At 44.4% G+C, this 27,020-nt stretch overlaps 2 protein-coding genes across 2 annotated transcripts; both read right to left on the minus strand.

The window, feature by feature from the left end:
- Positions 1-2,233: 2,233 nt before the first annotated feature.
- LOC115765824 lies at positions 2,234-3,619 on the minus strand. Its single transcript, XM_030709547.1, has one exon. The coding sequence runs from the start codon at positions 3,517-3,519 to the stop codon at positions 2,251-2,253; it is 1,269 nt and encodes a 422-aa protein (XP_030565407.1). The 5' UTR covers positions 3,520-3,619; the 3' UTR covers positions 2,234-2,250.
- An 8,068-nt stretch (positions 3,620-11,687) lies between these two features.
- LOC115765826 (cohesin subunit SA-2) lies at positions 11,688-15,540 on the minus strand. Its single transcript, XM_030709550.1, has 8 exons — positions 15,408-15,540; positions 15,229-15,346; positions 14,902-15,075; positions 14,646-14,847; positions 13,094-14,589; positions 12,736-13,026; positions 11,895-12,393; positions 11,688-11,836 (listed from the first exon to the last, which is right to left on the minus strand). The coding sequence occupies exons 1-8, from the start codon at positions 15,485-15,487 to the stop codon at positions 11,796-11,798; spliced, it is 2,901 nt and encodes a 966-aa protein (XP_030565410.1). The 5' UTR covers positions 15,488-15,540; the 3' UTR covers positions 11,688-11,795.
- Between the last annotated feature and the right edge of the window lie 11,480 nt (positions 15,541-27,020).

A 27,020-nucleotide genomic window follows, 5' to 3' on the forward strand; every position in this document is an offset into this window, starting at 1 on the left:
AAGTAGCTCAGGATTGATTGTCATGTTCCAGATCTCGGTTTTCGTCACAGTCTCGTTTCGAATCGACCCGATGTGTAATTAAAGCTCACTTTACTGCCCGATCACGACAAGTTGTCTCCGAAAATCCGCCCATTTAATGTCTCAATTCAATAAGATAACTTCAGGCATTTCAGAAACTCAACAACTGAAGATTAAAGAGCTTCTGTTGTGGCTGTGGCTTTGGCTGCTGCTGCTGCTGCTTCTGCTTTTGTCTTGGGCTGTTTGTGTTTGCTTTGCTGGCTTCCCAGATACTTGCAGACGATTTCTCACCTGGTGGCCACGCCGCGGAACCTGACCAAAGAGGCGGCAGCGGCGGCGGCGGCGGCTGCCGTTCGACTCGTTTTAATTTGTTTGTTTACATTTTCCAAGCAAGCGCTGCTCGGCTTTTCCCAGCATGTCTCGGGGCTCATTTGTAGCTGGTGGGCAAAATGTTTGGAAATAGAAGCGTAACGCCCGAGGCAGGCCTCGAGGCTGCGACTGGGGCTGGGGCTGGGGCAGTCCTGATGGGCTCAGCTCGTAGCGCTTGTGTTTTTGGTGTTAACAACTCGACACTTCATTAATTGAAGTTGAAAAAGTGCAGCTATAAAAAGACTATTAAGTTCCATGCGCTGCACTTGGAAACCGCCTCAAAGGGATCGCATTGGGCGCAAATTTGATTGCTTTTTAAAAGTTCAATGGTTCGATGTGGTCCACAATTAGGTTCGAGAGCTTTTCCATCGATGGCCACTGTTTACTCTCGATTCTTATTTCTCAAGTGCTCGATGGCCAAGTGGCTTCATGAGAACGCAACACGAATTCAAGATTTGGCAAGTGAAATAAGAAATTATTTCTCAATTTTGTACATCATAATTGTGGGCATATATTAGGTGTTGCAATTAACAGAAGCTAAGAAATAATATTTAATAAAAAACAAGAGTGTTTCTTATTTGAAAGTGAGGGTTTTTGAGGCTAGCTACACTTGGCTGTAACATCTTAATAAAACACTTTGACTATTGGCTTTTTTCGAATTTTTGAAAATCGCATAGAAGGGCTATAGAGATAGAGAAAGTCCAAATAAATATAAAAGAGTTTTAGACGAAAGAGCTGGACTTGAAGGCGCCATGTTCTCAGCTTCGAAGTATTGAGCTTACTTCAAATTTATGAAAATCGCATAGAAAGGTCCCAGAGATAGATGGACAAAAGAGGTCTTGCCTAGCTAGCCTAGCTGGCAAGCATTTGCATAATTATTGGTATATAATACCAAGCTATCAAGCAGAACTGGGTTAACATATCGAAAAACTGACTTGGAATATCACATTACTTTTCTAGTATAGCTTAACCCTTTGGCCAGTTGTTCAAAATGCACCGCAGCTCACACATAAATACCAAAAGACTTAAACGTCTCCAAACCATTGTGAGGGCCATAAAAATAAATCTATATGCAAATGCAGCTCTAAGTGAACAAGGCAAACAAGAGAAGTCAAGTATTCGAGAATAAGTCAGCATTTAGCGAAGAGATACGGGCCAGCCAAACGACGTGTGGAAGCTGCAGTTGCAGCCAAAAATAGTCTAGCTGCCAGAGTCAAGGACTTCTGGCAATAGCCTGGCCATTACAAGCCGGCCCCGACAACTGGGCGCAGAGGCGTCTCGCGCGCTTTAACAAAATGTGACAAGTTGCGGAATTATTTTTCGCAGAAGATGTTCCCAATGGCTGCGTGCAGATGAGCCGAGATTGATAAGCAGGCGACGACGATGGCACCAAAGCGAACGAAACCCGTGCCATACTCGGCCTGTTCCCATTCCCGTGAATGCGATGCAAGTGCGCAGATAATGTGCGAGCGATTTATGTGGAACCTCCAGAACGGCGACGGGGGCGCAAATGTCGACAACAGTAGCCGAGGCAGCAATCTAGCAGCGATTACAACTGGCAATGGCATTTAAGTGGCCATTGTCAGGGCGCGATCTGCGGCCGTCCGATAAACATGGAGGAGCTGCAAGCTCCTCATGTTCGCATGTGGGCGATCGCTGAAGTGTCGCCAACTAAACTGATTCATTTCGAGATGGCGCTAAAAATACCCTAAGGGCATGTTACCAGGCAAAAGAAGGAACAAGTCTAGAGAACAAATCCAACAAACACTTCGTACAGGGTATCAAAAGCAATTATTGTTGATTAGAGGGCACGAAAAATTAACGAAATGGTCATCATATACAGCCAAAGTCATAATAAGTTATTCAATCCCGTTTGCATGGTTCGCATGGCGGACGTGGCGGAAACACGGTGCCCGGCACATACGTATGGGGATTCTTTTTGGCGGCCAGCTCCTCGGCCCAGAGCTTGTTGAGATACTTTTCGAGCTTTTCGATAACATCGTCGCTGCCAACATCGGAGCAGGTGTTAAATGAGGAGGAAGAGCTGCTGTTGGAGTCATCCGCATGGCACACATTTGAGGTTTCGCTGGAAACATCGTGCGCACAATCAATGGGACAATGATGATTGTGCCAATCGTGCTCCGGTTCCAGGGCGTCGTCATAGCTCGTGCTCTCCGTATTGCTAGCCGGCTTCTTGGTGGCTTCCAGCTCCTGCTCCAGGCGATACCACTTCACCTTGTACGAGTCCTGGCCGCACTCGCCGTACTGCTCGCCGGTCAGCTGGTCAATGTTGCACTCGCAGATGAGCATGGGCGAGTTGCACTTGGAGCAACGCGGCAGTTTGAGCTCGTGATTGAGAATGGGGCGTGGTCGTTTCAGCTTTATGCTCGAATCAATCTTGGGCACCTGCAGGCCGCACAGTATGCAGGATGCGGGCAGATCTGCACAGTCGGCCAGCTTGAACTTCTCGCGCGGCTTCTCGCCCGGCTTTGGATGACCCGGCACTTCCAGCTTCCTGCACTTGGGGCAGGTACAGTTCGGCACTGTCAAGGGATTGGCACGGGCACTCATGCGATCGTACAGGGATCGGTAGACAACGTTGATCTGCTTCTCGTAGGACTTGTGCGCCCAAAAGAAGGCCGCCTTGTAGTTGTCAAAGATTCGCGCCGTCTTGTACGCGGCATGCACCCAGGCTGCCTTCTGGTTGAGTATGACCATGGCGTCCAGGATGGGATTGCTGATCGATCTGTCTGGCTTGCCGTGAAAGAAGGCCTTGAAGGCACGCTTGATGATCGAATACGTGAGCATCGCCTCCACGCTCTCCATTTCGCACTTGATGCGCAGCGCCTGCAGCATGTCATCCCGATGCAGATGCGTGCCCGGTGGCGGGCTCCTCGGGCAGCGGGTTCGCAGCTTCTCGTGATAGATGAAGGCGCGCTTTATAATCGATTTGGCATTGCAGGCCTTGGTCGTATTAATGCCACAGATGAGCATTATCTGCGAGAGGCTCTTCGCAATGTCCTCCACATTGTCGTCGAATATCTGATACGGATCCAGTTTCCTTTTGCAGTTGCAGCAGCACATCTGCTCCGCATCCTGATTTGTGGTCGCCAACGTCTTCTGATTTGCCATATTTGCCGTTCTTTAGCGGATTTTTAACGAACAATTTTGAGATTAACTTGTAATGATACTCTAAAACAACCGCTCCATCAAAGTTATTCAATCGGGTATGCCAAAATAGTGGGTAAATCGATTCGAAAACAATTTCATTTGAACAATTTAACTAAAGTTGTAAACAGAAACAGAACCCCTGAATTTGTATGATTCAACATTTTCGTAAGCCATATTTTTCAATTCAATTCAATTCAAGCCAAATTTTGGGTTGAGATCCCGCATCTTGTCCATAAAAATATGTTATAAATATATATTAAATAATAATATGTATATAAAAGGGAACTACTTCCCAAAACTGATGGAATGTATTTAAAACTTGGAACTATTAGGCCAATAAGCCAAACGCTATTCTTAATGGAAGAAAAATCGCCGTCAAGCACATTAATTTGTTCCACTGTGCCTTGTATGGGTTTTTTGTCCATGGACCCATAGACCACCACGAGCCGCTGGCAATACAATCGCCCGTGGCTGGGCCCAGCAATTATGCTAAATAGATGCTTTGATAGCTTCATTGGGCAGGGCCATTCAGGTATAAATAAGAACAAGACAAGCCAAATGGGTCTGTTTAGATTCTGGGTACTGCTGTTGTGTCAGACTAAATTGTTCAAATAAATTAAGTTGTAGCTTTCGAAAAACAACAACAACAACAACAACAATCAAGAACAAAAAGTAGAGACACAGACATCGGATAGTGGCATTGCCTGGGTTTGGTGTGGGGATTGGGGCAAGCAAACAAGTTCGACCGGGACACAAAGATCGGGGCCGTCGCCTCACAGAGGCCGCCGTCGCATTGTCATTTGATAAATTATGATATTTGATCAATTGTTCAACAGTCGGGCCACTCAGTTAGAGTTGGAGCTGCAGTTGGAGCTGGAGCTGGAGCTGAAGCTGGAGATGTCGGCTCTGTCTGCCTAATGAAATGGCTTTCTACGTGTGCTGGCTGCTCCCCACCCTTCCCCCCTCTCCCCTGCTCCTCCTCTCTGCATTGGTCTGGGGGGACCCGCATCAAGTTGCCGATTGAACTTTTCTTGTATTTACATTGTAATGGCATCTGGCGAGCAAACACACACACACACACACACAACACGCACACCCAGTCGAACCCATTCCCATTCATCTGCATAGCAGCATAATAGAATTGGGACTCGAGACGATGCAGACTCGTCGAAGATGCCTCTTTATTGTGGCTAATAGGCCCTTGTGGCTTTGTTGTTCTGCCGCCGTTTGCACTCCAAGGCGCGCTCCACGTAACCGCCGCTCAGGTGGTGTCATAGTCGCCGCCGCCGCCTTGCCATTGAATGTGGATGTGGATGTGGTTGTGGATTAATGAATGGCTGACACGCTGGACAGGCTCGGTAACGTGTTGCTGGCTGTTTACCATTCATATATCCATTCATTGTCGCCGCAGTCAACAGGCCTCTAATTATGTGTAAAGGTGTGTGAGATCCCCCTACTCCTCGATCTCTCCATCAAACTGAGGGGTAATTAGTTTTGTGTGCAGGATTTGGCTCTGCTGTCGGCATATATAAAGTTAATCAATTGTTGAAAGATTCTGTGCATTGCCAAGTCGAGAGGCAGCTTCCGAAGACAAACTTTGCTTTAAAATGGTTTCTATATTAGTTAAGAAAGAAAAACCTATGTTCCAAAGCTCCCGTTTAAACCAGCTACTAAATTGTTAGTTGATTCTGGTTGCAAGTTATTAAAACATTCTATCTTGAAGATTCTGAGAGGTTCCACTTTACGCTACATATGCCTCCCAATCTCCATGAAGTCTCCTCCCTAGACTTGAAAACTTTTGAAATACTGATCCGACTAACATTTTTAATGCAATTTTGGTCCCGGCTTTACCTCTGGATTTAAAATAAAGGAATCTTTGAGTAAAATCTAAAGTAAAGGTATTTTCATTTTTAAAATTCACTTGTTAGCAAATTTGTCTTCGCTTTCATTTGGTAGCTGTCGCTGTCAGCTGTTGTCGCTGGCCAAAGTTCAAAGACCCATTCACAAGACAAGCGACAGCTGATGCTGATGCTGCTGCTCCTGTGGGCAGGACCCACCATTAGCACTTTTATGGCCCTGAAATCGAACGCCTCGAATGTGTATAAACAAAATATAGAAAATGAAAAGGAACGCGCCAAGTCATCATAAAATGCCAATGTAATGAAATAAATTGAACACAACATTTGTGCTGCGGCCCCTGTCACAACATTCAATGCGTAGCTGGCGAACAATCAAAAGGGGCACAAATATTTTCAATAATAAATCTATTTGATGGGCTGCTGCTTGAGGCACACTCGCATTTATCAGGGCGCATCCCAAAATTTTATGTGCCGCCAGGCCAGCAAGCGCCGCTGGGATATGGGCCAAAGGATGCGTTGACAGCGGGCGCAGTCGTTAAAAAATCACAAAATGACCCAAACGCAGATGATTAATTGTTCAGGCACGAATGGGACTCTCGTACTGGATAATACTCTGAAGCTGAAGCAGAAGTGGAGATGGAGCAGGCGGAGGCGGAGGAGCCGCTCAGTCAGCTGTCGGCCGAAAACACTTGTCACTTGCCCGCGACCATAACTTGAATATTTTATGCATCTCTTTGCTTCTCAGCGCTGGGCTTGTAATTAATTTCTGTGCATCTGTTGCACTTGGTCGAGAAACGTTGACACCCTCGCCCCAACTTGCAGTCGCATTGTGCCATCGGCCATCTGTCCAGCTGTTGTGCTCGCGTTGGTCAACTAATTTTCCAATTTGTGGTGCGTGTCAGTTGATATAAATATCGCATTTAATTGAACTCTGCTGTCTCGTATGTGTCGAACGCTTGACCTAGCCCATAAAACTGTCGAACTCTTGACCTTAACTGCAAACCTGTGCGACCTTCATTTATTCCAATCTAAATGGTCTGAAACCAAATAAGTGAAGCATGGAACTCGTTCAAAATGTCAGTTACAGGGCTTTTGAGAAGAACAGAAAATCTATCAATATAATATTCCAAAATTGGAATCAATAACTTGAAATTAAAAGACAATCCTTTCGGCAGTTCAATGTGAAGAATTGCGACAACTGAGATCTATTTCTTTTCAATGCCTTAAGAAACTCGGCAACAGCAACATTTTGAATGGAATAACCTAAATCCGAGACATGCTTTTGTCAAGGAATAAATATCTCAAGATTCATCTCAATAACTTAACAATACGAAATCCCAATTCTCAAAACTTCTATATTTGGACAGATCTCTTTAGAAATATATATTCAATAATCTTTATCTAAGGCAACTTGTTCAATATTACAATGTTGTATTTTCCTTTGAATATTTGAAGAAACTTGGAAGCAGTAATCTCTAAAGATCCTTAGATCCAGTAAAACATTGCAAAGGGTATCTTAAGCATAAATATTTTGAAGTTTAGATCAAGATAAATTAAAATATAGATGAGTACAAAACTTAAGAAATGTGAAATATTTCAGTTATATTCCAAACATATAAAAAAACAAACAAAGCAAAGATCTTGCGCCTTGTTAAAAGCATTCCATGAAGACATATGTTCTTCTCTCTTTACCCACGCCAAGTCAAATCTGAGCATCTGTTAATAAATCAACACTCGAAAGTCTGGCGGCGGGAGGGAAGAGAAACCCCTTGTAATTGCTTAATTAAATTGCCACTAAAGTTATAATTTCGGGCAGCAACAGGCCTAATGCGAGGACTTGAGCCATCCTTTTGTGCGCATCTGCTGCCGGGCTGCACACTAAATCAGATTTGCTGACAGGGCCTGACTAATTTTAACCCGGCCACAATTCCGGCTGCACTTGAGACGAACCGAGCCGAGCCGAGCCGAGCTGAGCCCTTTTGTGCAGCTTGCGAGTGCAGCGTATCCTTTCAAGTGGATGCTGCGCGTGCGCTGTGCGCTTCCCAAGTGGACGCGTGCTAATGGGGAGCAAAGGTGCAGCTCAAGGATCAATGGGAATCAGCGCAACGCGACGCAAGGAGCTGCGTGTTAATTTATGCGTCGCATGCGTGTCCTGCGCAGGCTCAGCTGCAGCGACACTCTCTCCCCGCTCTCCCACCCTTGCACCGAGTCAAAGGACACGACATATGCACACGGCGACATGCCAACACATGACTTTGTTGACACACACACACACACACAGAGACACACAGAGAGAGAAAGGTTGCCAGGTCTGCATCTAAGTGGTATTTATTGGTTTGGCAAGCGGCGACGGCTGCCGCATGCATCCTGCGCGCAAGGATTGAATTACGCGCTGGCGACACATTTGTAAACAGGCGAGTGATTTAGTTGCAGGACTACCGGCGCAGGAGCCGAGCACACGGCGCGCCTTATTTGCACGGGCATTAGGCACACACACACACGCACACAGAAGAATAACAATAACAATAACAATAACAACTTGTGCCGGCTTGTCCTTGGCCAGATCCTTGCCACACACTGTGTGTTTGCTGTCACTCAGGACGGGACACGGGCGCAGATCACGGGCCAGATTGACAATCTACAAATTTGTGCATTTGTCAATGAAAAAAACAAAAGTCGCCGCTTGTCAAAGGACAACACACCGCGACGTCAGCAGCGACAGCAAAAAGGGAAATGTTGCCCGTTTGATGGATGTGCGATTGATGTTTTTACACTCAGACAACGCGCCTCAAACATGCCAAAACATGTGCATGCATGTGTGCGTGTGTGTGTGTGTGTGTGTGTGTGTATTGGTATTCAAAATGATTAATAACTAGCATGAGTAAATTGTAATTACTGCAATTAAATTCTAAATGAGTTTAAACGTAAACAAATGAGACTTACAGCGCGGCCAATTGGTATTTTTCGAGATGAAGAATGTGGTCACACTGTGCCCGAAAAAGCTGATGCAATTTACAAGTTTTTCTTATCAGTTTTTCTTAGCGCTTAACAAATGAAATGAGACACTTGCCGAATTGAAGCGTAACCAATTGGTATTATTTGATATGCAGACTGCGGTCACACTATGCGCGAAAAAGCTGATGCAATTTTTAATTCTTTCTAATTATGCTTCTTATTGCGTTGCACTGCCATGTTTAACCGTACATCATGTTTACATTGCAATAACGAATGTTTTAACACTTCACTTATGTACATGAAATTAATTAATGTCGTACTATAAACAATTTAACTTGCGAAACGTGCACCACACAGACCGCCCGCCGCGCAAACATCACGAAGAAGAAGAAGAAGAAGAGGCAGAGATACATGTGCTGACTGACAAATACAACAACAACAGCGAAATTACACAATTGAAGCACAGCGCCAACAGATTAAACGGATTCAATGCACACACACACACACAAACACACGCACGCACGCACACAAACATACGTATTTGTGCGAATTACGCCGCGACAAGCCGACAATTGTTGAACACGAGCAAATATTTGATGAGTATTAATATTGTATGTGATTAATCACAGCCAAGGTAGCAAATTGCGTGGAAACTGGTGTTATTGCGAAGTTGATTTTTGTTAAAGCGTGTGCTAGGTCGGACAATTGTAGAGCACTGCCTGCTGTATATTATAAATACGCATCGCCATTTTGAATACTGCAAAGCTGTGCTTTGCACATATGTTCCAATTGGACATGCACAAAAAAAAACAGTTGGCAACGCCAGCTCGCAGCTGTATGTATGATCGCACGCGACTTGCACGCGTTTTTAAACGCACACTAGTTACCGACTACAATTGCACATTTTTGCCAAAAAAAAACAAGAGAAGAGCTATAAATTTCTGTTAATAACAGTTGCCAACCGGCTCCCCTAACTGGATGCCCGCCGGCTAGGGCCCATAAATATGGCCAAATGGGTTGACAGTTGGCAGAGACCAAAAAAAATACAAATAAAATAAAACAGGAGCAGGGAGCAGGAAGGGTTTCTTCCTCTGGCCACACACACACACACAAACACACACATGGAAAGTGAAAACGAAATAGTTGTGGCCAGAAATTTGATATGAATCAAGTGCCACGTGTCGCCCTTGCGAAATTTCGGGCCTAACACGGGGAACGGGTGCGCTGGCTGCCCCTCGCCAGGACGACAGATGCGCACGCGTGTGTGTGTGTGTGTGTGTGTGTGTCGGACATGTGCCCAAAAAACTGTTCTGTTACACTTTCGTTTAAACTCGGCCAAAAAAGACACAAGAAAAACCCATCTAGAAACTAATCGACGAAGCGAGGCGCGTTTATCGCACGCAGACATCGGTCGGGGCGCGGTTGGAGGCGTGCGTCGGAGGCGGCAACGCATCTCGTTAAACCGCAACCGTCGCTGCTGATTCGGATCGCATCAGCACATCTGTGCCGCTGGCTCCCCGGCTGCCTGTTCCCGTTGTTTCCCGTTGTAGCCGCCGGACGCGAGAGCGTGAAATGCGTGAATTGTGTGGCGAGGACTCCTCTTGCTTAGCGGTGTTTTGGCCCGTTACGCGAAATTGATGGCGGGGGGGCAGCACCTCTACCTGCCAGAGATCGTCAGATCTCTAGATGGGCCAATTTCAAGATTCCAGATGTTGTGCGACTGCGCCTGCGCCTCTGCCGTGTGCTTGATGGCGCAGGCTAACAACACAAGCTGGCAGCGTAAACAGTGTGACCAGGCAAACGGTTAGTATTAAATATATGTGGCTATCTTTTGGCAACTCGAAGCCTTTGTTAACATTGGATTAGCTAGTTTTTTTTTCTGGCAGCAGTTGGCAACACTGGCTCACAGCTGTTCACGAAATCTGAACTGTAAACGCTGCATCCACATTGTGGAGACGCGCGCGGCCGTTCGTTTTATGATCTGGTTTTAATGACGTCAGCCTCGCGCGCCGCTGGACACTTGAATGTCTTCGTAATGCGACACCACAGCCGGACACTTGGCATGTGCCAAGGAAATGGACATGGAACACGGTTACCTAAAACCAAAAACAGAAGTGCCTGCGAGTCCACTTGAATTACATGCCCAAAATATGTATTTGGCGCACGCACACACACACACACACAAACACCTTGAGGCTGACCCAACGCTCGAGCGGGTGTCAAAGGCCGTGTTAGCTCGTGTGCAGCCTTTGACAGGCCCTGAGCCAGGTCCCTGCCCGCCGAGCAGCGAGTCAATTTGTCGAAATTGAAAATTGTTGAGCTCAATGCATGGAAATTCGATACATTGGCAGCTGCCAGTCGCGGCTCTGCGCCCTGTTCTCTGCCTCTTTGATTGAATGCACCCGGGCCACCCTGTAAATGCAGCCAGCAGCTAACGACACACACACCGACACACACACACACACACGCGCGTGCATTATGCAACTATTGAATAGAAAAAGGATCATTGGAATATGGACAGTAAAAAGCTTCAAAACTGCAAATGGCAATGGCCACATACAAAGCAAGGAAATTGAATCCTGCAACGAGTGCGGCCCCAGAGCGCATTCAGGTCGAATCCCCGTCGTCAGAATTGGCATCATATGCCCCAGATTGCATTATGCCATCAAAAATATTCAGACAAATATTCGCTGACTGCAGGCATTCTCGAAATTGAATACAATGTTTACCAAAGAAATTGTGCAATACGCAATGGATACAATTGAAAATGGGTAAAAAATTGCATGTATCTAGAAGGTTATAAAGAAATATCAGAGATATACATATCTCTTATATATAGGACAGGTTCAAAGAAATTGCAAATAATTCAAATTGTGATTTCTAGGAAAAATTTCAATAAATAACTATGTAAAATAGGGAATTTAGGGAAATGTAAATAAATATGAAATTAATTTTGAAAAAATTGTCAAATAAAATATGATGTAAAAAATATAATATGTATACATATAAGAATATATAATAAAATAGAAATTAGTTAGTAATAATATAAACAGAGAAATTAAGGCAAATTATTAATGAAATTAGAAGAAAAAAGTTGAAGATTAAACTTTGATATTGCAGTAGAGTCTAGAATTGTTCTAGATATAAGAAAAATATGATAAGGAAGGAATATCAAAGATATTTGTTAAGAAACAGATGAAATGCGAGACATTTTCATGTTTTTGTTAAACTAAATTTTCAATTTTCAGCAAAGAAAACTGAATCGAAAGAACAGGAAATTGTTAAATATTATTAAAAAATATGCATTGTATAAGAAGCAGAGTTTTCAATTGTTATTTCAAGTAAATTTGATTTGTTTTTCATTAGCCGGAATAAACGGATTGTGTTAGTTGTTATTAGCCCACATAGTTAGATTTCTGATACTTACTCCACCGCATAGCTGGGCAGATTGGAGAGATCATCACCTGTTAAAGATTCGTTATTAAAAAACATCACCAAATAACATTTTCCGTTTGAACTCACGGCGACAGCTCTGGACGAGAGCTATTTCCAGGGCGTTGCGATAGGCCACGAGAGGCTGCCACTCGTCGGCTCGGCTGGTGGGCAAGGCCACCTGATCGATGAACTGCACAAACTTGAGCACATCCAGCATATCCTGGGCGAGCAGTTGCGGCACAAACTGCTGCAGCACACTCAGATAGAGTAGATTTTCGGGCGGACTGGTCGGATCATCGGGCATAATCTCCGCGGCATATCGAATGCCGGCGCGATGCAGTATGACCACGCCGGAGCGTACTTCCAGCTGCTTGGCATTGAACAGCTCTGCCAGCAAATTGGCCAGCTTGAGTAGATCCGCGAAATCCGTGGAGGCGGCCGCCTCAACTGCATTTGGATAAGCGACTCGTACGCGTTTGTAGACCAGCAAGCAGGTGTGCATCACGGTCATGCCGCAGTTGACGGGATTCACAGACAAACAGCGCTCCAGAGTGGCACGCAGAATGTCACCAAAGACCGGATTGCACTGGAACAAGGGAGACGAGTTGATGAAGGATCGCAGTCGAACTAGGTTCGCAGTAGAGCTCTGCATCGGTTAATTGTAATCGAATACTCGAAAAGCGGGATAATTTGTCGAATAAATGATTCATCAACCGCGCAGATATTCATTTAAACGAGGTTTGATCAGCTCGAGCATGCAACATGTTCAAGCTCGAACACAATTGAAATTGTCGAGTGAGGAGCTAATTCGAGCAGCACAAGCTTTTTCGGCTTTGAGTCTTGATTCGTTCGATTGAAAGAATTGTTCGAGTATTCGAAAAGCCTTTGGGTTGACTGGATGCAGAGCTCTATTTCTCGCTCCACTTACACGCTCGTAATACTGCAGCACAATGCAAGAGCGCATCACGGGCATCACGTTGTGGAACACCAGCTTACAGTAGCTGGCCAGGATGCGCCGTTTGCTCTGGAGCAGTGAAAACATCTCTGGTGCAAGCAGCGCGGCGGCATCTTCATCGAATGCAAAGCGCAGTACAAAGCTCTCGATCAACTCGTACTCGCTTATTTTGGATTTGTATTCCAAGGCGCGAATCGAGTCGCAGCTGTTCTGGCGCAGCGGATCGGCGAAGAGCACAAAGATGTCACAGGTAAAGCTGAAGGCCTGAAAGGCGCAGAAGGAGCTAATCTAAAGGTTTTACAGCTGGGAAGAGTAACTGCCGTAAACTTACATCGCAGCCCACTTGGATCATGGACGTGTGCTCGATCAGGTTGAAGTTCACGGAGAGAAAGCACTCCATGCGACGACGCAAAGCGCGGCACTCCTCAGCCACATCCCGGCCAGCTTTGGCTGCATCCTTGTTGCGCTTGAGATCCCAGGAGAGCGAGACGTAGACAATCGTTAAATACAGCGAAACCGACTCATCCGGCAGTCGGGAGTCCCGCTCCTCCAGAGCATTCTCCAGCGTGGCCAAGACCTTGTCGCTCAGCTGCCAATCGTTGAGATCGAAGCGTGCATAGAGCGTGGCGAGCAGACGCAGCGTATCCATTAGACGTTTGGCATTGTCCTCCACGGACAGCCTCGAGGTGCCCGCCAGCGATTGCTCCCAGGCGGCAGTGGCAATCATGTAGTTGGTCACTGCATTGTTGAGCAGCTCCTTGCGATGATTCTGGCAGCTGGCATTCAGGCCGTACAGATGCTCCAGCGTCATGGCGCCCATTTGGAGCACGGAGAGCGCCTCCGGCTCGAACATAATGTCCTTGATCTGTTCGAGCAGCTCCTGGAACTGCGTCTTCTGCATGATCATGAACTGCGCCAGCTCCAGCAGATTGCTCAGATCCCGCTCAGAGCTGCGATACTGCCGCAACAGGGCGGGCAGCTTGGAAAACAGAGCACGCGTGGCCAGCTTCTTGGCGTTCGGCTGGGCTTGACGCACCAGATCCTCGGTGTAACGGCCCGGCGGTATCTCGCCCGTGACAGCCTGCTTGACGGCCCGCGTCAAGATCTCAATAAGCGCCGAGGTTTCCGGCTCGCTCAGCGATTCGGGCTGCAGCAGCATGGAGACCATGCTGGACCAGGCCAACACGATGTCGTTGCGCCCGTAGAAGGCGTCCACCAGGTAGGCGGCATGCTCGTGCTCACCGAAGCGTACGAAGAACTGCACCAGGATCAGAATGCGCTCCTGCTCCGTGCTCGCCGTCTCCTGATAACGGTAGGGCACCAGGTCGGCGGCGGCCTGGGCCACGCCACGATGCGCGGCAAAGACGAGCTGCTCGATGACCTGCAGCGTGGACTCGTCGAGGAGCAACGGATTCGCTCTGTAGAACAGCCCCAGCAGCTGTATGGCCATCTGGCCCAGTTCGCTCTCGGCGCTCATGGTCAGGCCCAGCAGGGTCATGCGGTACTTGGCGCCCTGCTCCAGGCAAACGGGTCGCAGCTTCGGATTATGCCACAGCTTGGACAGCGCCTGGAAGCAGCACTCGATCACCTTGCGCGAATTGTCCTGCAGCGGCTGGAACAGATGCTTCACATGATCCGGATTCAGATAGCACTGCGGATACTTCTCCAGCCAAATGCCGCACTCGACCAGGCACAGATAGCGTATCTCATCGACGACATCGTCGGAGCGCTCCAAGAAGACGCTGGCAAACAATTGCAGCCAGATCTCCTTGACCTGCTCGCTCTCCAGCAACACCGTGGCACACAGCGTGGTCATCATCTTGAGTCCTGCAAGTGGACCAAATGCTTTTCAGGTGGGCTTGTGGCTTGTGGCTAGCGCTTACCAATTAGGGTGCAGGTGTGCCTGAAGGCGCGCACCTTCGAGTCGGCGCAGACCATGACAAAGCCGGCCAGATTCTTCAGCAGGACATCGTCCAGGATGAGCGAAGTTGTGTGCAGCAGACGCATTAGATACTGCACAAAGTAGCACACGTTCCGGGCGAAGGAGTTGCCCGATTTCATAATCAACGGATACGACAAGCTCTTCTGCAAATCTTATCTAAAGTGAGGTTATGTCTGAGCAATAAAAAAAGGACTCACATTGCCAAAGTGTGCCGTGGCCGCAATCAGAATGTCGCTGAAGTCAAAGGGTATCTCCAGTCTATCAGGTATTTGATACTGACTGCCGCTGGCCTCCAGCACGAACTGCATGAACTTCAACAGCGCAGCTTCCGGCGAATACGTATATAACCTGATCCAGGCCTGGCAGATGTCCTGGAATAGTTCAAAGTAAATATGGCATAAAATGAATTTATCAAATAGAAGGTTGCCGGTTCGAATGCCAGACTCGAGTAGGGATGTCAGACGACTGTCTGATCCAGATGATAAAGTGAGGTTAGATTGTTGGAATTTGCTCTCCACGCTCACCTTGGTCTTCTGCTTTCTATCGCACACGAGCTCCAACAGGCTGCTGCACGTTTCCTGGGCATATTCCTGCATTATTTCCAGCGTTTCTTCATTTTCCTTATTGCTGCCTTCATCGTTGCTGTCGTGGAAATACATCACATTCTCAACTTTGGCCAACTTGCAATAAGAAAAACGTTTACCTCGATTGAAATTCTATGCTCTCAGCCTCGGCGTCTGGCAGCGAGGACTGAACTTCGACCTCGGTCGAAATGCTGCTCATTTTGAAATATTTTTTCAATCAAAAAAGTTACGTTTCGCAGCGAAAATTTGTGCGCATGTACAGCACGTGCAAAAGCTGTTGAAAGAATAGACGGCGTTGCCACCCCGCTTCAAAAAGTGATTACGCTTTAACAGCGTAACGGCAAAGTTCAAAATGTGAACCAGTAGGGATGCAGTAAGCAGCTTTTTGTACATCAGTACCGTCAGCTAGTTCATGTGCTTAAAATTTCAATAAGGTATTGCTGTAATTACGAAAAATAATAAGAAAAACTCCCAGATTCATTTAGGGGTAATTGCCACTTTTCGAAATATAAAAAAAAATTTCAAAGTTCTTGAGGAGAATACGTGCCATCCTCTAATACCCTATATAGACATAGGTCCAACTTCCTCACCCCATAAACCGGCCAAATCTCATTCGATTTCCCCGAGGTTTGGTTTTTTATGCTCAGTTTTCCCTCTTAAATAATCTGGCATTCAAATCTGACTACGTAAATTTTAGTCGAAATTCATGTCAAAATCTTACCCCTTAGTTTCGTATATAGACATGGGTCAAAACTTCCCAACCCCATAACTCGGTCAAATCTCATTCGATTTCCCCGAGGTTTGGTTTTTTATGCTCAGTTTTCCCTCTTAAATAATCTGGCATTCAAATCCGACTACGTAAATTTTAGTCGAAATTCATGTCAAAATCTTACCCCTTAGTTTCGTATATAGACATGGGTCAAAATTTCCCAACCCCATAACTCAGTCAAATCTCATCCGATTTCCCCGAGGTTTGGTTTGTTATGCTCAGTTTTCCCTCTTAAATAATCTGGCATTCAAATCTGACTACGTAAATTTTAGTCGAAATTCATGTCAAAATCTTACCCCTTAGTTTCGTATATAGACATGGGTCAAAACTTCCCAACCCCATAACTCGGTCAAATCTCATTCGATTTCCCCGAGGTTTGGTTTGTTATGCTCAGTTTTCCCTCTTAAATAATCGTGCATTTAAATCTGACTACGTAAATTTTAGTCGAAATTCATGTCAAAATCTTACCCCTTAGTTTCGTATATAGACATGGGTCAAAACTTCCCAACCCCATAACTCGGTCAAATCTCATTCGATCTCCCCGAGGTTTGGTTTTTTGTGCTCAGTTTTCCCTCTTAAATAATCTGGCATTCAAATCTGACTACGTAAATTTTAGTCGAAATTCATGTCAAAATCTTACCCCTTAGTTTCGTATATAGACATGGGTCAAAATTTCCCAACCCCATAACTCAGTCAAATCTCATCCGATTTCCCCGAGGTTTGGTTTTTTATGCTCAGTTTTCCCTCTCATATAATCTGGCATTCAAATCTGACTACGTAAATTTTAGTCGAAATTCAAGTCAAAATCTTACCCCTTAGTTTCGTATATAGACATGGGTCAAAACTTCCCAACCCCATAACTCAGTCAAATCTCATCCGATTTCCCCGAGGTTTGGTTTTTTATGCTCAGTTTTCCCTCTTAAATAATCTGGCATTCAAATCTGACTACGTAAATTTTAGTCGAAATTCATGTCAAAATCTTACCCCTTAGTTTCGTATATAGACATGGGTCAAAACTTCCCAACCCCATAACTCGGTCAAATCTCATTCGATTTCCTCGAGGTTTGGTTTTTTATGCTCAGTTTTCCCTCTTAAATAATCTGGCATTCAAATCTGACTACGTAAATTTTAGTCGAAATTCAAGTCAAAATCTTACCTCTTAGTTTCGTATATAGACATGGGTCAAAATTTCCCAACCCCATAACTCAGTCAAATCTCATCCGATTTCCCCGAGGATTGGTTTTTTATGCTCAGTTTTCCCTCTTAAATAATCTGGCATTCAAATCCGACTACGTAAATTTTAGTCGAAATTCATGTCAAAATCTTACCCCTTAGTTTCGTATATAGACATGGGTCAAAACTTCCCAACCCCATAACTCGGTCAAATCTCATTCGATTTCCCCGATGTTTCGTTTTTTATGCTCAGTTTTCCCTCTTAAATAATCTGGCATTCAAATCTGACTACGTAAATTTTAGTCGAAATTCATGTCAAAATCTTACCCCTTAGTTTCGTATATAGACATGGGTCAAAATTTCCCAACCCCATAACTCAGTCAAATCTCATCCGATTTCCCCGAGGTTTGGTTTGTTATGCTCAGTTTTCCCTCTTAAATAATCGTGCATTTAAATCTGACTACGTAAATTTTAGTCGAAATTCATGTCAAAATCTTACCCCTTAGTTTCGTATATAGACATGGGTCAAAATTTCCCAACCCCATAACTCAGTCAAATCTCATCCGATTTCCCCGAGGTTTGTTTTTTTATGCTCAGTTTTCCCTCTTAAATAATCTGGCATTCAAATCTGACTACGTAAATTTTAGTCGAAATTCAAGTCAAAATCTTACCCCTTAGTTTCGTATATAGACATGGGTCAAAATTTCCCAACCCCATAACTCAGTCAAATCTCATCCGATTTCCCCGAGGATTGGTTTTTTATGCTCAGTTTTCCCTCTTAAATAATCTGGCATTCAAATCCGACTACGTAAATTTTAGTCGAAATTCATGTCAAAATCTTACCCCTTAGTTTCGTATATAGACATGGGTCAAAACTTCCCAACCCTATAACTCGGTCAAATCTCATTCGATTTCCCCGAGGTTTGGTTTGTTATGCTCAGTTTTCCCTCTTAAATAATCGTGCATTTAAATCTGACTACGTAAATTTTAGTCGAAATTCATGTCAAAATCTTACCCCTTAGTTTCGTATATAGACATGGGTCAAAACTTCCCAACCCCATAACTCGGTCAAATCTCATTCGATTTCCCCGAGGTTTGGTTTTTTATGCTCAGTTTTCCCTCTTAAATAATCTGGCATTCAAATCTGACTACGTAAATTTTAGTCGAAATTCATGTCAAAATCTTACCCCTTAGTTTCGTATATAGACATGGGTCAAAATTTCCCAACCCCATAACTCAGTCAAATCTCATCCGATTTCCCCGAGGATTGGTTTTTTATGCTCAGTTTTCCCTCTTAAATAATCTGGCATTCAAATCCGACTACGTAAATTTTAGTCGAAATTCATGTCAAAATCTAACCCCTTAGTTTCGTATATAGACATGGGTCAAAACTTCCCAACCCCATAACTCGGTCAAATCTCATTCGATTTCCCCGAGGTTTGGTTTGTTATGCTCAGTTTTCCCTCTTAAATAATCGTGCATTTAAATCTGACTACGTAAATTTTAGTCGAAATTCATGTCAAAATCTTACCCCTTAGTTTCGTATATAGACATGGGTCAAAATTTCCCAACCCCATAACTCGGTCAAATCTCATTCGATTTCCCCGAGGTTTGGTTTTTTATGCTCAGTTTTCCCTCTTAAATAATCGTGCATTTAAATCTGACTACGTAAATTTTAGTCGAAATTCATGTCAAAATCTTACCCCTTAGTTTCGTATATAGACATGGGTCAAAACTTCGCAACCCCATAACTCGGTCAAATCTCATTCGATTTCCCCGAGGTTTGGTTTTTTATGCTCAGTTTTCCCTCTTAAATAATCTGGCATTCAAATCTGACTACGTAAATTTTAGTCGAAATTCATGTCAAAATCTTACCCCTTAGTTTCGTATATAGACATGGGTCAAAATTTCCCAACCCCATAACTCAGTCAAATCTCATCCGATTTCCCCGAGGTTTGGTTTTTTATGCTCAGTTTTCCCTCTTAAATAATCTGGCATTCAAATCTGACTACGTAAATTTTAGTCGAAATTCATGTCAAAATCTTACCCCTTAGTTTCGTATATAGACATGGGTCAAAATTTCCCAACCCCATAGCTCAGTCAAATCTCATCCGATTTCCCCGAGGTTTGGTTTTTCATGCTCAGTTTTCCCTCTTAAATAATCTGGCATTCAAATCTGACTACGTAAATTTTAGTCGAAATTCATGTCAAAATCTTACCCCTTAGTTTCGTATATAGACATGGGTCAAAACTTCCCAACCCCATAACTCCGTCAAATCTCATCCGATTTCCCCGAGGTTTGGCTTTTTAGGCTCAGTTTTCTCTCTTAAATTATCTGGCATTAAAATCTGACTACGTAAATTTTAGTCGAAATTCATGTCAAAATCTTACCCCTAGTTTCGTATATAGACATTTCTCAATATTTCCCAACCCCATAACTCAGTCAAATCTCATCCGATTTTCACGAGGTTCCGCTTTTTGTCCCATATAACAATAACTTCATTCGATTTTGTCTATAACATCGCTACTTCTATAATAACAATAAATATCGACATTGTTTCTTAACTCGGGAATTATAAGAGCCATATGGACCAAGCATGGTATGCTGGTTCTCGTATATCATACACAGATTGAAAATATTTTGTTTTATGAATATCTTCCGCCAAACATCAGATCACTGGGAACCCTATGACATTCCATTTATTATTGCTCAATTATTGGGCACTCGTTCCCATAAATCTTGTTTTAATAGTTCGAACTGTTAAATCAATAGTTACGATTTCTAGCCTGATCGCGTTTTTCCCACCGCCATGTCAAACCGTGTGGCAAACAAGCTGCCATGGACGCGGTATTCCTGTGATAATTCAATCCAAACGGGCCAATTACGTGGCCAGGTCGGAATCCGTTGTGTGTGTATGGGTCAGGTAGGTAGCGAAACAACAAACAATTAGCCCGCCAGTTCCTCCGCAATGATACACAAACAGAGAGCGCAAATTGGGCAGCCACTTGTCGGTCAGATCTGAGATCTGAGGCAAATGCCGCCGTCGCCGTTGCCGCCGCCGTTGAGGTCGCGGCTAACAAGGACCAAATAATCGGCCTCTGCTCCCAAAGCCAAACACAAATATTGACGTTGCTTATCGCACGCGATCGCCGGAACCACAAACCACGCAGATCAGAGCCACCGCTGACCACTTGCGATGACTTGGCAACATTTTTGGCAGAACCCACAACGTCGAATTATTTCAATCTGCGCTGATGACGCGGCTCATTCCGCGCGCACACTGATAAAAAGCTGGCGATAACATAGTTTTTTTTTTTGTTTTTCGGGCATTCCTGGAAGCCAGACACAGCATACACAAATATTGACGCCCAGATCTCGTCTGAAATTGGCGCACGGCAGCAGCAGCAGCAGCAGCAGCTGCTTCTGTGATTGAAAGATCAATCGGGCTGAACAGAGCTCAGCTGCCCGCTGGAGCCGTAATTGGACTCGAGCTGGTCAGGCCGGAGCTCAGGTTCTGCATATTCCATTGTTTGACCGAATTCAATTCCATATTTGATAGATTTCTGCAATTTGACCTTTTGGCTGGGCCTTTGTTTGGCCATTGCAAGTCGGGAATTAGCCGCTGTCCGGCGTTGTGCGGCCAGCACGTGGCCTCGCATGCAGATGAGAACTGCACACCTGCCCTTCTGATTGACGTGTCCTTCCACCCAGCTCGCTAATTCACGCTGTCCTTGTTAATGAACAATAACTGAAATTTTGGCAGGCAGGCATTTGGCGCCTTCCTTGGGCCATTTGTGTCCCAACTTTGTTGCAACTTGCGATTCAATTTACTTGCAACAACAGCCGCAGCGGAGGATGCAGGGGTACATACCGCAAGAAATCATGGCAAAAGTTAAGATTGAAAAGGATAAAGTTTCGTTGGCTTAGTCGCAATGTGGCCTCGGCTAACTTTCACTGTTTACCAGCCTTTTGTCTCAATTGGCTTCCACATGCTCGACTGGCTAGAAACAAACTACAAAATGGGATAATTTGTTCTATAAAATTGCTTTTGTGAATGGCACAAAAGACTTTGCCACAAGTCGATTGGTTTAGTTTCAATGTGAGTTGTGTTTAGTTCAGTCTTTTGGAAAACCCCAAAAAAAAATATATAAAACAAATAGCTGTGCTCTAGTTAGGAGTGCTCCAATGAGAGCAAGCCAGCGCCTTCTTCTTAGCCTTTCCTCGCATTAGCTTTGGGTAATGGCGTCTTGATTAACTTGGGTCTTTATATATCGAGCTTTATGACAATTTCAGGGCTGTAATGTGTTCACTTTAAGCATCTATCAATTTCAGGGAGAATGGGAGCTGGTATTCAAAAAGTGTAACATTCCTTTCTTTGTGTATACTTAAATAAAGTTTAGATACCACATTTGGTGGTAATGAGAGGAGCTAGGCAATATATATTCCTGTTCTGCGTATGTTATGCGAGGATATATAGCTTTTTAGCATTCGATGCGAACGGACGCACAGAAGTACATGTCTAGATGGGCCCAGCTCGTCGTCCTGTACCAGGCATATATGAAATTATAAATAGCACGAAATGTCTGCCTCTGCCTGTCAGCTTTGTGTCTTCAATGAATTCAGAATAGAATTACATTAAGAGAGCCCACAGATCGGAACGATAGTTTGCATAGTTTCAAAAGAAGATAAGTCTATCGACCCTCTAAAAGTCGGCTAAAGGGCATAGATTGCTGCCTTATAAGCTATATCTTTCCTAGGCAAAGGCTATACCCGATCCACCTATAACAAAATATGTCTGAATATTGTCAACTTATAATTACAAATACTCAATATATCTGCTGTAATTACATCTATACAATGTCAACGAAAGAAACCTACTCCAGATGTTCCATTCCGCCCAGCTGTCACCAAATATTTCGATTTAGCCGGGCAATTATCGAAATAAGTGTAACCTAGGCAATGGCCCGTTGGCAACAAACATGAAAATCAACTTGCCATGTCCAGCCGTGTCCTATTTGGGTCAACTGGGCAGCGATTATGACCAGACCGACAGCCAAGCAATTGCTTTGCACTTGGCCATTACCTGTTTCCCAATTGCTGGCCGAGCACATGTGTGGCATGTTTTTTGTTTTCGGGTGGGTTGTAGCTGCGGGGGCGTTGCATAATTAATCAAAGCGGCACGCGGCAACGTTGGGCGCCACAAAGCGAGCCGCCGACGGGTTCGGGATGGGGTACGACAAGCCCAATCCCGGCCAGCGGCGGAGTCGGGGTGCATACAAAATAATGCCAAGCCAAAACGCCTTCTTCCGCATTTAATGACAAACGTCTGAGCCGCAGCGGATGTGGACATGGATGTGGACACCCGCGCACGCTCAACTCCAACCAGGCCAGCTCATGTGGGTGCACAGCCAACCAAGCAGGAAGCTAGTCAGTCAAACCAGTTGCCCCTCCCCCCTGCTCACCGCCCTGACTCGGGCTCTGGCTCATTCATGCATTGGCAAAGGCGTCGTCAATGGATCTGCGATGAGTCACAGCGGCGGCAAATGCTCTGCTCCGTTCGCAGAGTTTACAATTAGTAGGACGTTGGATGTGGCTCCAAGTTAGCCAAGTTAACGTCGTCTGCCAGCCACAACTGGCTGCTAATTGACACACCTCGACGCAGAGACACAGACACGTTGGTGTGCCAGTGTTGGCCATTTAGCTATTTAAAAGCTAGGATATCGACAATTTAAAGGAATCTATTTTCTAACGAAAAACAGCCAAAGGGAATCATTTATCAGCCTAGCATACAGCTTCTTTTTTGCATTCACCAACACTGTTTGCTGTTAGTGTTGGCTAATGCAAGTACGCAGCTGTTTTCTAGCTACCTTTAAATGAACGTTATAAAAAGCTTATTAAAACAGCACTTGAATTCCGTTATTTACATAGCATTCAGCTTCTTTTTTGCATTCACCAACACTGTTTGCTGTTAGTGCTGGCTAATTCAATTCAGCAATTTTATAGCTGCTTTTAAGCGATCGTTATGCAATTTAAATTTAGCTATTTTTAATATAAATTAATTAAATGAATAAATTCGTTTTCTTAAGCTACTTTTCGTACACAATTAAGCTACTTTTTTGCATTTACCAACACTGTTTGCTGTTAGTGTTTGCTAATTTCGGCTATTTTCTAGCTACTTTTAAGCTTGCCACTGTTTTGCACTGATAGCTGGCAACACTGACTGTTGCTGACGTTGCCATCACGTGCTGCAGGCGCAGAGAGGATGAGTCATCCGCCCAGTTGCCAGACCGGCCTCAACATGTGCCAAACGCCAAACAGCCAAAGCCAAAGCAACAGCCGCAGCCGCAGCTATCGCCAGCGCCTTTTATGAATGAAACGATCTACACGAATGTCTGCAAGAGCTCCAGACGCAGTTGCTCCGTCCCCCCCGCATCCCCTCAACGTATCTAGTCGTCCAAGTTGTTGCTGTTGTCGTCGGTCGTCTACAACTTTTGCCTTTATAGTAAATCGTGTTTTGCATGCGCGAGTAGGTTGCCAACGCCTGCCCCCAACCACACGCCTCCCTCGGCCGCCGGAGGATTGGGCTTGTGGGGGGCGCATTGGATTTGAAATTCATTCATAAAAAAAAAGAAATACAAAGCCAGCTAGTCGTTTGGCGAGTTTTGAAGCATTGCTCTTTGGACATTGGAACTTGAACAGAGTTGGGTTTTTCTTTTTGTTTTTTTTTGTTCATTTTTCGATTTACTCGTACTTAGAAGTCGCTGCATTACGACACGTTCGAGAATTTCTGCTTAAATGCTCGAATGCAGAGTTTTTTTCCGAAACGTTAATTGGGATATTAGAGAAAATGTTTTTTAATAGACATACACAGAAATATGAGTTGAAGCTATGCAGAATATAATATATTAACTTTTATAAATGGAATATTTGTCAAGAAAAGAAGCTTTCAAGACACAGAAAGGAGTCTTAAGACTATACCATATATAAAAATTCAAGTAGGAATAAGTCCTAGCATTCGAATTTAGCTAACAGTAAAACAGAAGATTATGCACCTAAGATCGTGAATATCGTAAATATATATCTTTTAAACCGATTTGATAATTCATATAGAGAAGTATATGCGAGATCTCAGAATATGTAGATATATTGAATCTATTATTATTGTTATTATTATATATTATTATTATTTTTTTATTTTATTTGTTTTTCAATTTTATCATCAAAAAATCTACTTAGAAATAGCCAGCTCCAAAGCATAGTTAGCTTTGGCCCCAATCATTGCATCTAATCATCTTTGTTAGAAGCCAATTTTGGGTGGAAATCAAATTTAGCCCGAATTTGGCTTTTGAAAATATTTACTATTTGCAATATTTTCAGTACGGCGGGCAATTGTTGATGAAAAAAGGCAAATGTTTCATTCCAAACGTGTAAATATATGACAAATATATAAGTAAGGTTTGAACTATAAATCTGAATGCAAGGATGTAAAGTTAGATCGAATCTTTGGTCTTGCAGTCCTGAGCCTCAATTTAGATATGCTCAAAAAGAGACCCCTTATTATAAAAAATTCTTCTATAAATTTTACATGATCTTATGTTAATGCCCGTAAGTCAAGTTCATGTGATACCCTTTGATACTTTGATATGCAGCAGGTTCATAAGAAGCTCCAAATTTAAGCATTTAAGAATTTTTGTTTTCGAGTTAAATGTCGGGCATGTGGTGCATGCGGTGCAGTTGGGTGGGCAACCAACTTCGCTTAATCGGTTTACAGCAGAAATAATAATAAATAATAAGAAATGTAGAAATCTGGAGCGTTAAGCTGTTTAGATTGAGGCAAAGTTTGTGGTCTCCTTTTGCTGCCCGTTGCGGACTGCAATCTCGCTTTTAATCGCACAAAACTCGCAATAAACAAAACATAATTCCCGAAAATTTTCCCCTCCACCAAAAAAAAAAAAAAACGAGTAGCGGCAGCTGCTCTCCGTGGATTGACCCCACAAGAAGTTGTCAACACTTGACAGCAGCTGATTCTGTGGAACTTGTTATGGACGCTGACGCCGTTGCGCCCACAAGAAGACTGCAGCTCCGAAAGCTGACAACTCACACGGTTAGCGCCGGACAGACTAGCTCTGGCTCTGGCTCTGGCTCTGGCCAGAGACTTCGTCTCTGTGGCTCTCTGGGCTAATGATTGTTTATGACTTGACTCTGGGCCAAGTGAGCAGCGGGCACAGTCGAGAATCATTTCTCAGGCTCATAACTCGACACGCGGCGGGTTGACAATATTTTTTTATGCCCTGAGCCCGTGAGAAATCGTTATGAAGGGTATAATGGTTATGTGCGAAAGTATGTAACAGGCAAACAAAAGCATCTCTGGCTTCATTAAGTATATATGGTATTCCAGATCAGGACGATGCGCTGAGATATAGAAAGGTTTGCCTATCTATCTAGAAACTAGAAAAGCATGTGACTTAACGCATGTAGCTTATCGATATATTCTTCCAGTTGCATAATATCGATAAATATCGATTTTGTGAAATGGTTTTTTAGGCATAGCTCGAGAATTATGAGAGCTAGATTCACAAAATTTGGTATGTAGGCCCTTTTATAGCGCATAAAGATTAAGAATATTTAACTTTTTGGAGAACTTTCCCCCATTTCCCTTAAAATTGGAGAAACACCATTTTCAAAGGTAGAGCCCTGAGCTTTAGTATACACATACTTTCACATTCCTTATTTAAGCCCTTAAAATTGTTTAGATATCGGGCTATAAACACCTGAGTTATTCAAGAATGCATTTGCCGTGGCCTGTTGGCTGGGGACAGATGAATAAGAAGCACAGTCTGCTTTCAGCAGCAGCTCAACGCTAGGTTCAGGGTATCTTATAGTCGAGCACTAACGACTAGATAGCATACATTTTTTTCGTGTTGTAGGCCCCGGAGAGGGGAGCACAAAGATTGATTGCAGCGAAACGCAAGTGTTAAGCCGCCACGATGTCCACTGTGGTCCACTGTGGTCCACGGTGGTCCACAATAAATCCGAGTCTAACCTGGCTGGCGAACATGACGGCACTTTTAATGTCTTTATTTATAAAAACAAAATCGGGGCGAGTGACAAGCGAGCGACCAGCGCCCCGATAAGAGGCGAACTTTACGAGCCGCAACGCAACGCAACGCAACGAAACCGAAACCTAAACCTTAATTGAAACAGCATCTGGGCCGGGCCACTAAACTGGCCCAGAGCTGGACCGGGGACATGGGCGATGGTTGTCACGGCAAGTTCTGGGTGCCATTAAGGCGATAAAATGCAGCGCGCACTTTGAAATCCCGGGCTCGGACATGGTCTCGGCACCTCCAGCAGGAGACGCTAACTGGGCTTAATCGGCGCGTTGCGTGCGACACTTGCGGCCTGCTGCTCATTTGGGCGTCTCATTAATAAGGGCTTAGCTTAGCTGCGAGCCACAGAGCCCGACCTGGAGCTGGACTTGGACAGCGTAGCAGTCGGTCAGTGATCGCTGTGAATAAATTAGGCGGCGGCGGTGGTCCCCACAGCTTTGCACAGGCCCCAACTTAGCGATCATTATGAGCCTTTGTTCGCTTGTTTTCTATGCCCTAATCACAAGCTGAAAGAGAGCATATTGGCTTTTCAGTTCGCCATGAAACTTAGTTTAAGTTCGGCTTTCTATAGCGGAAAGTACAAGTCTCGGAATCGGATTAATCAGCAGACTATATGATATAGTAGCCCGAGGAACGAGCTCTGGAAAGTAAAGTTCTTTTATGAAAAACATAAAAATAA

This window comes from Drosophila novamexicana, unplaced genomic scaffold, assembly GCF_003285875.2.
Source record: "Drosophila novamexicana strain 15010-1031.04,08,12 unplaced genomic scaffold, DnovRS2.1 tig00001058-arrow-arrow-pilon, whole genome shotgun sequence".
Lineage (NCBI taxonomy): Eukaryota > Metazoa > Arthropoda > Insecta > Diptera > Drosophilidae > Drosophila > Drosophila novamexicana.